This window comes from Danio rerio, chromosome 13, assembly GCF_052040795.2.
Source record: "Danio rerio strain M-AB ecotype USA chromosome 13, GRCz13ab, whole genome shotgun sequence".
Classification (NCBI taxonomy): Eukaryota; Metazoa; Chordata; class Actinopteri; order Cypriniformes; family Danionidae; genus Danio; species Danio rerio.
Genome location: NC_141033.1, coordinates 35810557 through 35823606, shown reverse-complemented (window position 1 = coordinate 35823606; position 13050 = coordinate 35810557). Strand labels below are relative to the sequence as shown.

Below are 13050 nucleotides of genomic sequence, written 5' to 3'. Positions count from 1 at the left end.
AGTTAAAGTTGCTTTTATATTTGCACATGTTCATTTAACGGTCCCTATATTGTTTACCAAACTAGTTTGAATATTTTAAAATCGCATTTAAGTTTGACTGTAAAACAACATTAGCACTGTTTAATTGACTGTGATCCATGTTGTACTTTGATATTCAATGGCTGCTAATATAATTTTCCTATTTAGAATTAGCAAATAATTATTGTTTTTTGAAACAATATTATTAGGGAGAAGGTCCCACTATGAATATATAAACCAACTTTACCTCAATGTATCCCACAATGTTCAAGTCCAGAAAAGGAACGAAAAACATTGCAAAATATTTCATTTTCCTTCAACTGTAACCATACAAAGCTCCAGTAGGTTAGGCCATCTAGGTGAAAGTTTACCCTTTTCATTATGGGACTCCTCATATTGAAGTCACATGGAATGTTTGTGCAGTGTTTTTGGTTCCTTTTGTGGACTCTGAATGTCTTGGGAAATCTTCCTCTCTGTGAAGTATAAGGGAGCTTTCAGATTTCATCTAAAATATTTTAATTTGTGTTCTGAAGATAAACAAAAGTTTCTGGGGATTGGAACAACATCAGAGTGAGTAATTACTGAAAGATTTGTCATTTTTTGGGTGAATAAGTCCTTTAATTTGCTCACCTTTAGGCTATCCAAGATTGCTTTTTTTCTTTAGCAGTATATTAAAGAAGATTTTAGCTAAAATGTGGGCCTTTTGTGATTCATTATTCATCAAAGGTGGCAACACCGAAGCTCCAAAAATACAAATTTATTATGTTAAAAAAGCAGACACAAAGCATGTAACATTTCGAGCCACACGGCTCTTCATCAGACAGACTCTATTTTTGGAGCTTTGGTGTTGCCGCCTTTGAATATTTCATTTGCACCTTTTGCGTTTTTTGGCTGAGTACCCAGTTAAGAGGGATGTGCGTGCTTATGTACAGTTTTTCCTTTAGTGATTCATTAAAAGCAAATCAATAGTCAAAAACAAATAAATTTTGAAGATAAAAAAAATAATTATCTGAAGCAGGGTGAGCTCAAGTGTCCTATTCGCAGCAGTATGAATAAAGAAGGTATAATCTAGTCTTAAATGAACTGTAAAATGTATAACTGAAAAGTTATATATTTAGATTTTTAATCATCTCATTACTTGACTGGGTTCCTCAATTTTCATCAGAGCTTGTGTTTCAGCTTTTTAAATACATGCAGGATTGTAAGCTGAGATTTGAGTTGCAGTTACTAATAATGTTGTAAAAGATCTTCAGTTTCTTGCATCATTTCACAAGACCTCAGTGTATAAGTAGGAGCCATGGGCACTATTTTAACCTTGGTGTAATTTTGCTGGTGACAATTGGCTTACATTTTATGGATCAACAAGGTTCATTATTTCAGTTAAGAACCTTATTTAGTTTTCTTTGCTAAAGGAAACCATTTATAAGAAAGGCCTGAGATCAACAACAATAGTGAATTGAAATTTTTGGCCTCACTGTAATTGCAGTGAAAGTGAAAAATACAGCATTCAGCACTGTCTTTTTTATTATTAAATAAGCAAGTTTAATAAATTTGTAGCAAGAGGGAGTCAGAATGAGAAATGGTTTTCTTTTTTGGATGAACTGTCACATTAAGATTTCACTCTTCATTCTTTATGCAAATGCCATTTGGTGCTGCAATGTGATTATATATTAGACTGAAGTCATTGTAGTAAAACAGAGTGAGAGGTTTGGGTTTGTTTTCAAACTTTCCATTCTGACGTTGATTTTAGGTAGATGAATTTAAAGGGATATTTCACCTAAAAATGAAAAGTCTGTAACCATTTAATTACCATTCACGTTTCAAACTTTTGTAAGTTTCTTTCTTCTTTTAAACAAAAAAAAAAGATATTTTGAAGGAAGCTGAAAACCTGTAACCAGTGACTTATATAGTATTTGTTTTTCCTTCTATGTATTTGAGTGGTTACAGGTTTTCAGCTTTCTTTTGTGTTAAACAGTAGAAAGAAACTCATAAGGGTTTGCCACCACTTGAGGGTGAGTAAATAGTGATTGTATTTTCATTTTTAGGCGAAGTGTCCCTTAAATACAGAAAACGCTGAATTGATTTAAGTTGTTCCATTTGTGAATGAAGGCTTTATAATAAAGTTCTTTTTGCCTTCTTTACATTTGGATCTGTGGAAAAATAACGTTTCCCAACAATAACATTGCTAATGTCATAAGTAAATGTCTTTTTGACCGATGGAGGAGTGGACATAGACAACACACACTGAGAACTTTGATCAGCAGCTTCCAGCAAAGCAGACCGACCTTGAGTCAATATGTCATGCCTCCCGATCAACTGACCTGCCTGTTATTAGGTCTAAATAATATGGACTTACTAAAAAATTCTAAATATATTTTATCCAGATGGCAGTGTGGCACCTATATAAAATGTTATTCAACGTTAGGTCAAATGGAAGCATTAATTCAGTTTGTTTATTATTATTATTGATATAATTCATCAGTTCTACCAATTCATTAGTTGTGCTTTCTGCAACTTGTTTCATTAAGGGATAGTTCACCTAAAAATGACATTTTATTTACTCATCCTCCACGTGAGTTTTTTTGGACACAAAAGAAGATAATTTGAAGAATGTAGAAAGCCCAAGACATTAACTATAGTATATTTGAGGTTTCTGTTATGGATGTCATTATCTGCTGTGTTCCATCATTTTTTTTTTTTTTGGTAATGACATTTTTATTTTTATTTATTAATTTATTTTTTTTGGCTCTAACTAAGTTTGTCAGAAATGAAGGGGTTTCAAGCATCAGAATAATAGGTGTCATAAAATCTGAGTTTTCAAATTTAAAACAATTAAATGTGTCCTGTGTAATTAGTAAGCAAACATGTTCATCAAACTATGAAGTGCATGTCAGAATAAATATAAAGTTTTCCTTTTACATAAATGTTTTATTCACAGTGATAATTCATTATTTCATCCATATTTTTTAACATAAAATTAACTTACATTTAATATGCTAATTACAATATATATAACATCACCTTTTGTAAATTAATATTGATGCAGACACCAAAATGTTATATCTCATCTTTGGCTTTTAAATGTTTGGCTGCCTGAAAGTGGCAGATGTGACACCTGCTGTGGGTTTGTCCTGTCCCACACAACCTCAGAGACCCCCTACTTCTAATGTGTCCTTGAGCAAGAACAAACTGCTTAGGTAGAGTCACTAAGGGCTACTAATGTGACTTCTTCACCATTTATGCTGCGTTATATCAAGTATCATGCATTTTGTATGTGACCTAAAATAGTTTCTAGTTCAAACCCCATAAAATGTATACAGTCAGCCATAAGAATTGTGTTCTACATCTATGCTTAGTTCCCTGATACTTCAAGTAGGTTATCCAAATAATAAAGCAGCGTTCAACGCTAAGAATTTTTCTACTGGCCCAATCAGACCAGTGGTTCCGATTTTTACTTGTCCTGTAAATATTTTAACTGGCCCCAACAAAAAAAGAAGTTAATAGCTATTTCTTAGCCAAAAGTTTGAACAAAATGTGTCAATGTTTGTAAATATAGAATTTAAATATTTAAAAAATGTTAATAAAAGAATAATAAGCAAAATGTGTTTTTAAACAAAAGATGACTGACGTGCCAATCTGACGGCACACTGTACAAAACATCACTTCATTTTTTTTAGTCGTGGTGTACCCTCGTAAACGTCTGCTTCCAAGACGTTAGAAACAAATGTTTTTCTTTAGCATCATCATTTAATGTTGCCGCCATGTTGCTGTCTCTCTGTTGAACTGGTTGATACGGAAAAAAATAACGTGCTCACAATATCCAATCAGATAAGAGGAGCTGAGAAGGTAGCATTTGAAGGCTTGAAAACACAAACAGTTTCTCGATTTTAAGATTCTATTTGCATAAAATTGACAAATAGTCACAGACAAATTGAACTTTAGTGATAAGGCAGCAGTGGCCTGATAGGGCCAGTAACGATCCTGTCTACTGTCCCGAGCATCTCACACGCTGGCCCCGGGCCATTGGGCAGTCCTTATTGTTGAGCCCTGTAAAGGCAATTTAATATGGTCTTAGCACGTGTAGAAAGTAATGAGTTCCTCAATGTCCAAATGTATGCTGGAGTTTGGTAAGCTTTAGATTAAATTTGATGCCTGTTAAGTTAAAAAGTTACTTTAATAAGTTTGTCTTATGTGCACGCAATTGAATTAGAACAGTGGAATTGAGACCAGAGAATGCTTTGTTTTATACATTTTGGTCAGTGGGCCAGCCTGAAACAGGGTCAGAAATCAGATTTTCTAAAAGAAATTAACTTCCCAAATACCTATCCCTTCAATTGATATCCAGGGATATTGCTGCAATTACTAACAATAACAATTTCTATGTAAATAATGCCTATTTACAGCAGAACACATGATACAGAACGCATGAGGTTGCAGCATATGGATAAAGTAAAGAATTATTTTGATTATTGCCTTTGGTTATTAATGTTGAATAATAGAATACATAAATAAAATTGTGTCTAGAGACAGAATATGCCATAGTCTGGCTACACAGACAAAACATACGGGTCCTTGTTGTCTAAATAACGTTATGCAAAAACGTTGCATCTGCAAGATTAATCTCTTGATTGGATCATTTAAGCATTTTGTTGTTTATGGAAAGAAAAATTGTGAGCATGCAGAATTCAATTTAATGAGCACACAGAAAAATGCACACGGCAGAAGTGTGTTGTTTTCAGCCATGACTAAACAAAAAGCATTTGATCGACCTGCTATCATAAGCTCAACAGAAAACTTTTGTTATAAGGCTCTGTTAATTTGTCAGGCATTTCCTGTTCAGTTTGGTGGCATTTATTCGCTCAATTTCACATTGCTTTCTTTCTTTCTCTTTCTTTCTTTCTTTCTTTCTTTCTTTTTTTCTTTCTTTCTTTCTTTCTTTCTTTCTTTCTTTCTTTCTTTCTTTCTGTCTTTCTTTCTTTTTTACCTTCTTTCTTTCTTACTTTATTTTTTCTTACCTTACTTATTTCTTTCTTACCTTCTTTCTTTCTTACATTATTTTTTTCTTTCCTTCCTTCTTTCTTTCCTGACTCCCTACTTATAGAAAGTAGTGAATACACTCAGTCCGTCAGCATCAGCAATAACACAACGTTTTAAAGAAACAACTTTTTTTCCATTGTGGTCCTTGATGTCTTAATTTCTCTCTTAATTTCTTTTTAATTATTTTGTACACACTTTTTATTATTATTGCTCTTCTGGTGTTATTCTTTAGAAATCTACATCTATGTTTATTTCAAGTGATCTTGTTGGATATAAACATGTAACTCTGTGGCTGTGCAGCAGCTGTGATTTATAAAAAAAAACAAAAAAAAAAACTGAACTTGATCCTCTGGAATGTTTGTTTCTAAAGGGACAGTCACTCAACGATCGACTTCATATGTGCTGCAAAATCAGGACATTAAATGATGATTTGAAGTCTTTAAATGGATTTAATAGTGCAAATCTCCTCATTATTCACTTGACAGGAAAATTCACCTCATCTTTTGATTTATTGAGGTTTTATAATAACGAGTGTGCCATTTTTCATTTGAAATATCGGGCAGTTCAGAAAACTATAGATCTCACCATAGTCTCAATTTAATTAACTTGCTGTCTAATAGAACTACATGTACAGATCTAAACTGGCTGTTTCAGAAACCATAAATTTATTAAATGCCACCAACTCAGCATGTCTTTCCTTGCAGATGCTGCCTCTGAGCTGCAGGTGTCCAACTCTAGATTGCATGAACTGGAATCTTCATATACTGCACAAAGATCTGAGGTGATTTATTATGCATTAAAACAAGTCTAGTCTGATGCTAATTCTTGCTCGTGTTTTTGTACTCTGCAACAATGGTTCCCAATTCCAGTCTTCAGGACCCTCTACCCTTTTCATTTTGTATGTCTTTTTTTAAGTTAACACACCTGATTCAGATCATCAGTTTGTAACAGATTCATAAAGTGATCCTTGTGTATAAAATAAAAGAGAATTGCAAAATGTGCAAATTGGGAAGGGGATTGGGAACCACTGCTCTACAAATACTAATGAGAGCTAATGTTTTGTGTTTTTTAAAATGAAGACTTTTTTATATTTCTATTTTAAAATATTTTGTCAGTGCATTAATGCTTTTGTCTGTGTGTGTGGTTTAGTACGATCGCTTGCGAAGAATAAACTCAGAGCTAGAGGAGAAGCTAGAAGCGGCTGAGATTCAGGTCAAACAGCAGTCAGTGGAATACAGAACACTCCTGCAGCAGAAAGAGGTTTTCTGAACTGAATCTTTATCTTTTTATTAAATGAGAAAGGAGAACCATTTAGAATGATAGTGATGTTATTGTGTGTGTTTTGTTGCTGTGAAGGTGGAGATCAGTCACCTCAAGGCCCGTCAGAGTGGTCTGCAGGAGGAGGTGCAGAAACTCCAACAGCGGACTCAGACTGCGATCAACTCATCCTCCCATGATGCAGCTGTGCTTCCTGTCACCACTGCTGCTACTACCACTACTTCGTCTTCCTTTCTGCACCAATCCTCTGCTGTCCATCAAGGCTTTCATAGTGACGAGGTGGATCTCAGTGATGTCCTGTGGTCACAGCAGGAAATTAACCGTCTTTCCAATGAAGTGCATCGTTTAGAGGCAGATGTTTCTCATTGGAGGAGGGTTGCTCAGGTCACTTTACATGTATACCTTCAAAACAGTTTTTGAAATATGTATTGTGTGGTAACACTTTAGTTTAAGCACCAATTCTCACCATATTGGTTGTTTAATTGTACTAATAAAGTAAGTATTCTGCATGATCTTAATCTACATTCTAATCCTACCCAATACTTAAACCCATCTAATATTTTAATAACTATTAACAAGCAGCAAGTTAGGAGTTTTTTAAGCAAAACTGGTAGTTTATGGTTTGTAACTTAAAATAAAGTGTAGGCAATGGTGTTTCCGTTGAACTAGTATGAGACTTTTTATTTTAATTAATCAGGTGTCCAAGCTGCCAGGAGCTGATGGAAACGGAGACCAGGGTGAAGTTTTGAAAATGCAAAGAATTATCAAGGTAAAAAGCCTCTGAAATGTTACAAAGAGTAGTAGCTGTATATTTATTTAATTTTATATTGATTTCAGTAATGATAGTAATAATTAATATTAAAATATTTAGATCAGTTGCATAAAAGTTATGTTGCAATTTGTAAAGTAATATTTGTTCTATATTTAATGGATGTATTATATGAGACACTTACTGTAGCTTTGTTTACCAAACAAGTGGTTCTAATTGGATTTGATTTTAAACCTTAAATAAATTGTTAGGTTTTCAGCTCCAATACCATGGGTCACCAATCTCAATCCTGGAGGGTCGTTGTCCCTGCAGAGTTTAGCTCCAACTTGACTGGAATTTTCAAGTATACCTAGAAAGACCTTAGGTGCGTTCCATATTGCATATTTATGCACTATTCTATGCCATTTTGTAACATAAATAGTGTAAGTAGTGCATTCACACTTTAAATATTTGGATGATGCACTTATTCAACCAGTAAAGAGTGGAATGACGAACACTTTATGCACTCAACGGCTGCTGCTTTGCTTATTTAATGGAAGAGGCGGAGCTATCAGGCACTTACCTTGAATTACTTTTTTTATTTTGGATTGTGAAAGCTAAATTCTCCTATGAGAGAATTCCTCCTGATGGTGAATGCGGTTATACTCGTGGCAGGTATTATTTGGTAGTTTGGTCATTTATTTCACTAATTTGGCAACAGTCAAACATCGAAACGGTTTGAATTTCCGCTTTGGGATGACACTACGTACATATACTATGGTGTTAAGTGTGTAACTGCATAAGTACATGGTGTATAGTGTGCTATTTGTGATGCAGCTATTGATTAGCTTGTTCAGATGTGTTTAATTTGGCTTGCAGCTAAACTCTGCTGGACACCAGCCCTTCAGGAACAAGTTTGGTGACCCCTGTCCAATACTTTCAAAATCAATCTGCTTAAATCCACATATTTTTTTACAAAGTGTGAGCAGAATTGGAAAAAATTAACAGATTTTGTCTGCCCCATCTTGTTGATTAGTGCTTGGAATCAGTTTTTGTTTTTAACGTTGATTTTCTTACCCTATCAGGAGCTGAGAGACAAAATGGCACGGGAGGTGGATGAGCACCAGCACGAACTGGCAGCATTGCAGGATGCCCAGAGGCAGAAAATGTCTGACATCTCCAAAAGGCACAGACAGGAGCTGGCAGAGTATGAGGAGAGAATTGAAGAGCTTGAGGAGCAGCTTCAAAGTGGTGATTAATAGCATTTATGCATAATAAATTTAGAGAAATTAGCTTTCCATTTGATTTGATTTGTTTGAGTGTAACACTGTTTTTCTGACTTTTCTTCAGAAGGTGGTAATGCTGTCCAAAAATCATCCACAATGCAGGACTCCATTAAACTTCAGGAGCTGGAATCGACTATACGTTCTTTACAGGAGGAGGCGGAGCTTCAGCGCAAACAGCACAGAGAGCTATTGGCCACCTTAGAGGAGGCGGAGCATCATAAGACCAAGTTAGAGAGGGAGAAAGAGGAGGCAACAGCAGAAAATGCAGAACTGTTGCAGAATTACAGTCGGCTTCAGAAATCTGTGAATGAACTTCAGGCTCGGGTTCAGGAACAGGAGGGGAAGTCAATGTTGAAAGCCCAGCATGATAATGAAATACAAGTCCTAAAAAAAGCCCTTGCAGGTATAGTGATCTCAAGAAATGTTATATAATCATTAGAACTCCATGTTTGATATATCACATTATGTGGTACATTCATAAACTAATGTCTGATTTTAACTTTTTATAATTTTGTATTATATTTATAAGGTGCGGAGAAAGAGGTTGCTAGACTGAAGAGTTTCAGTGAGGTAAATTTACAACAAAAAAAGAGCACAAATCAGCACAGTTTAGACTTAAACATGCTTGCGATTTTAAATATAAAGCTTTCATGTAAATATGCTAAATTCAGCAACTCAATTTTTAATCTGCAATGTTCACCTCATCAAATAGATCTGACCCTACTCTTTAAATTAATAATATAGTAATATAGTAATATAGCATAAGGGTCATAATGTTGTCGTTTTTTTACACCTCATTCAGAGTGGTCCTATGGAAGAAGTAGAACATGCTGACATCCTGGAGCTTAACACCATTATTGATACCCTCAGGAAAGAGAAGGAAGAGGTGGAAAAAGAGAAGGTTTGTATATGTTAATGAAGTTTTAATATTCAACAACATGTATTTTTTAATTTGTTTTAAAAAATGCTTGTGTCAAATCAGTAGTTAATTGTTATCTTGAAAAGGGTGTAAATGTGCTTAACTGGTATACCTATCATACTGTTTGTTAAATTTTTTTCCTTAGCTTGTGTTACTTGATAGAATAGCCCTGGTTGAGGAGAGACACCGGTCTGGAGAGCCAGAGAGTGTTGGAGAGCTGTCACTGGAAGTTTCAGACCTAAAGAGCCAGCTTGACCAACGAGAGGAAGCTCTAAAGCAAGCACATCTTGATATAGAGACACTTACTGCTGAACTGGAAGAACTGGACAAACAGAACCAGGAGGCCACACAGGTACACATTTTAAGCCATGTTTACATGTTTATTAGTAATTGAATCTGTTGGATTGAAATTAGTATACTGTATGTTTACTTTGTTTTCTTTTTGTAGCATGTTATTGCAGTGAAGGACCAGCTGTCCCTGCAAAAAACCCAGACTGAGGCCGAAAAAGCTCGTCTTCAGTCAGACCTCAATTCCTTACTTGACCAGAGACAGTCTCTTCAACTGGAACTGGAAGCCCATGTAGAGAAACTAAGTCAAAGTGCCTTCTCCCTAAATGAACTGCACATGGCAAAGCAGCAGCTCGAAGCTACAGTAAAGGAGTTGAGGGAAAAGTTGTGCAAGTCCCAGGATCTGGGCAAAGAGTTGCGGCAGGAGTCCTCTGAGCTCAAGAGAGCGCTTCAGCAGAGAGAGACAGAACTTACTGCACTTCATGAGGAGTTAAGCCATACAGGGGAGCAGAGGAATGAGTTAGAAGTGCACAGGAAAATACTTGAGGCACGGGATAAAGACATCCATGACTTAAAAGCAGAGTTGGCAGAAGTGAAGGTCTCTTACGAGAGGGCCGTTTCAGAAGACTTTGAATTGAAAATTGATAATAGAAAGTTGACAGAAGAAAGGACTCGGACTTTAGAAAAGACGGACAGCTTGGAAAGGCATATCCAAGAATGTCAAGCTTCTCTAAGCAGGATGTCTCTCGAGAAAGACACCCGTATTGAGGCCTTGAAATTAGAAAAGAGCCAGCTAGAATCTGAGCTAAGTCAGACTGAGAAGCGACTGTCAGATCAGGCTAAACAATATCAACAAACTATTGATGAACTGACCAGAGCACGTTCCATGGATGCTTCTGCACTGCAGACCGAACATGAGCGAATGGTGAAACTCAATCAAGAAAAGGATCTCACAATTTCAGAGCTTAGGCGTGAAATAGAGCAGATGATCTCAGACCAAAAAGACACCAGCGAGATGTTGGACATAACAGTGGCTGGCCAAAATCAACTCACTGAGCTTCTCCAGGAGAAGGATGCTTTTGCAGAAACCCTAAAAACTCAAGCTGTGGAAACACAACAAGAGTTGGAGACCCGTATCTTGAGAGCAAGTCAAGAGTGTGACTCTCTCAGAAAGTCAGTGGAAGAGAAAGACAAACAGCTTGGAGCCATGAAGGAAGAAAACAGCCATTTGAAAGAAGAGATTGACCGTCTGAGGGACCAGCAGAGCAGACCACAGTTAATGTCAGAGCCACGGACACTGGATATCATCACAGAGCTTGAGAATGAGGTCGCCCAGCTCAAAGCTGCCAGAGATCAACTCAAAGAAGAGGTCCAAGCTCTGAGGAGACTTTCTGAAGAACAACAGACAACAGCCCTGCAGTCTCAACGCTCCCTTCAAAGTGAACTAGAGCAAGCACGGTCAAGAAACGAGCAAAGCGCACTCAATTACGAAAGACTCATCAGTGCTAAAGATGAAGAGATTGCCCGGCTTCAGTCAGAAGTAGAGGGCCTAAGCACACAAGGACGAAGTCAAATACAGTCCGTGGAAATTCTACAGGAAGATAAGACCCAGTCTCTGAATGGTGAAAACGGTAATGAGAAACATGACCTGTCAAAGGTGGAAATTGAGAAACTTGTGAAAGGCATCAAGGAGAAGGAGACTGAAATTAACCAGCTCAATGAAAAGAACCTCTGTCTAACCAAGCAGCTGGACCAACTTGTAGTATCTCAAAATGAGCTGGGAAAACTCTCACAGATGGTGCGCCAGAAGGATCTAGAAATCCAAGCGCTTCATGCTCGAGTGTCTGGAGGCCATGGTCAAGATGTGGTGTTCCTTCAGCAGCAGCTGCAGGCGTATGCGGTGGAACGGGAACAGGTGCTGGCTGTACTCAATGAGAAGACCAGAGAGAACAGTCAGCTGCGCTCAGACTACCATCGCATTATGGACATAGTTGCTGCCAAGGAGGCAGCCCTGTTAAAGCTTCAGCAAGAAAACCAGCGGCTCTCCACCATGAGCGACCCTTCAGGGAGTCAAGAGATGTTTCGAGAGACCATTCAGAACCTCTCCCGCATTATCCGTGAGAAAGACATCGAGATCGATGCCTTGACACAGAAATGCCAGACCCTGGTTTCTGTCCTCCAAACATCTGGCTGCAGTGATCCTGTGAGTGGTGGCTCTGGAGGTGTTAGCAGCAACCAGTTTGAGGAGCTCCTACAGGAACGTGACACTCTCAAACAGCAAGTTAAAAAGATGGAGGAGTGGAAGCAGCAGGTGATCACGACCGTGAGGAACATGCAGCATGAATCTGCACAGCTGCATGAGGAGCTGCTCAAGCTGCAGGGGCAGGTTTCTGCCGACAGTGACTCAAGCTCGAAGCTATCTGTGGATTATGCCAGGCTTATTCAGAGCTATGAGCAGAAAGAGAAAAAGCTTGGATTGTTGAGTCAAGAGCTGGCACAGGTGCAGCAGACCATCAGCCAGCTGACCAGTACCAAAGACGTTCTCCTCGGGAAGCTTGGCAGTGTCAAGCAATCTCCAGAATTGTCTGCCATGGTTCCTAGCCAGGCTCTTGCCCCTTCAAACCTGAGGGGGGCAGCACCTTCAGCCCAAGATGACCATATACATCAGGATATGCAGGCATTGCAGAGAACTTTAGCAGAGAAAGAGAGCATGATAAGAACTTTGCAGGAAAACAATCATCGCTTGTCAAATTCTGCATCTCTGTCTGAAAGTGAGCAGAGAAGCCATGCAGAGGAGCTCAAGCAAGCTAGAGAGAAGCAAGAATCTTTGCAGCGTTCCCTCAGAGAGAAAGATCTACTCATTAAGACTAAAGGGGACCAGCTCGGGCAGGTAATGTAGAAGGACAATACACAACAATACCTAAGCTGCATTGTGTCAAAATGCTAGTTTTCATCCCTAGTCCCCGGACAGGTTGGTGTTTATAAAGTTATTATCAGTTTATCAGTTATTTTATTGTGTAAACTGATAAAATGGACAATAATATGGTTAAAAGGACGGCAATAATATTACACAACGGTACACACAAACTTCATATATGAGCAATATTACAAGAGTAATATTGATACAGATGTGGCTGTATATCGACACTGGTGGAAGGCGTGCGTTAGTGCCGCCACCCATTACGAGATACAGCCACATCGCAATACTACAAGAGTGATATTGTATTTGTAAAACTGTTCGACGGCATAATTGTGTGTATAAGAAAGAAAATCAAACACAGAGTCTCAAAAACCCTTTTGTATGAGGAACAACTTTCTTTTACCACTCATTCACATCTGCAGCTGACAGCAAAGATCATAGAATCACTAAGATCTAAGCTATTTGCTGACAGTCAGAACAGCAGAAACCATTGCTACTTTACCAAACCATTGCTACTTTACCAACATCACTTTAGAGCTAGCTTTTGAATCATTCT

The 13050-nt window shown here is 37.6% G+C and overlaps 1 protein-coding gene across 2 annotated transcripts in view; it reads left to right on the top strand.

The window, feature by feature from the left end:
- The window catches only part of trip11 (thyroid hormone receptor interactor 11), a 33608-nt gene that overhangs the window by 1182 nt on the left and 19376 nt on the right, over positions 1-13050 (top strand). The window contains exons 2-11 of one of the 2 annotated variants that reach the window (XM_087277322.1): positions 5760-5836; positions 6205-6315; positions 6412-6717; positions 7031-7102; positions 8167-8332; positions 8435-8770; positions 8897-8937; positions 9170-9268; positions 9432-9638; positions 9735-12464. In XM_087277322.1, coding sequence (XP_087133448.1) covers positions 5760-5836; positions 6205-6315; positions 6412-6717; positions 7031-7102; positions 8167-8332; positions 8435-8770; positions 8897-8937; positions 9170-9268; positions 9432-9638; positions 9735-12464 — 4145 coding nt within the window. Of the gene's footprint in view, positions 1-5759; positions 5837-6204; positions 6316-6411; positions 6718-7030; positions 7103-8166; positions 8333-8431; positions 8771-8896; positions 8938-9169; positions 9269-9431; positions 9639-9734; positions 12465-13050 lie in introns of both variants that reach the window. The other variant, NM_001278703.1, reaches the window with a different exon arrangement.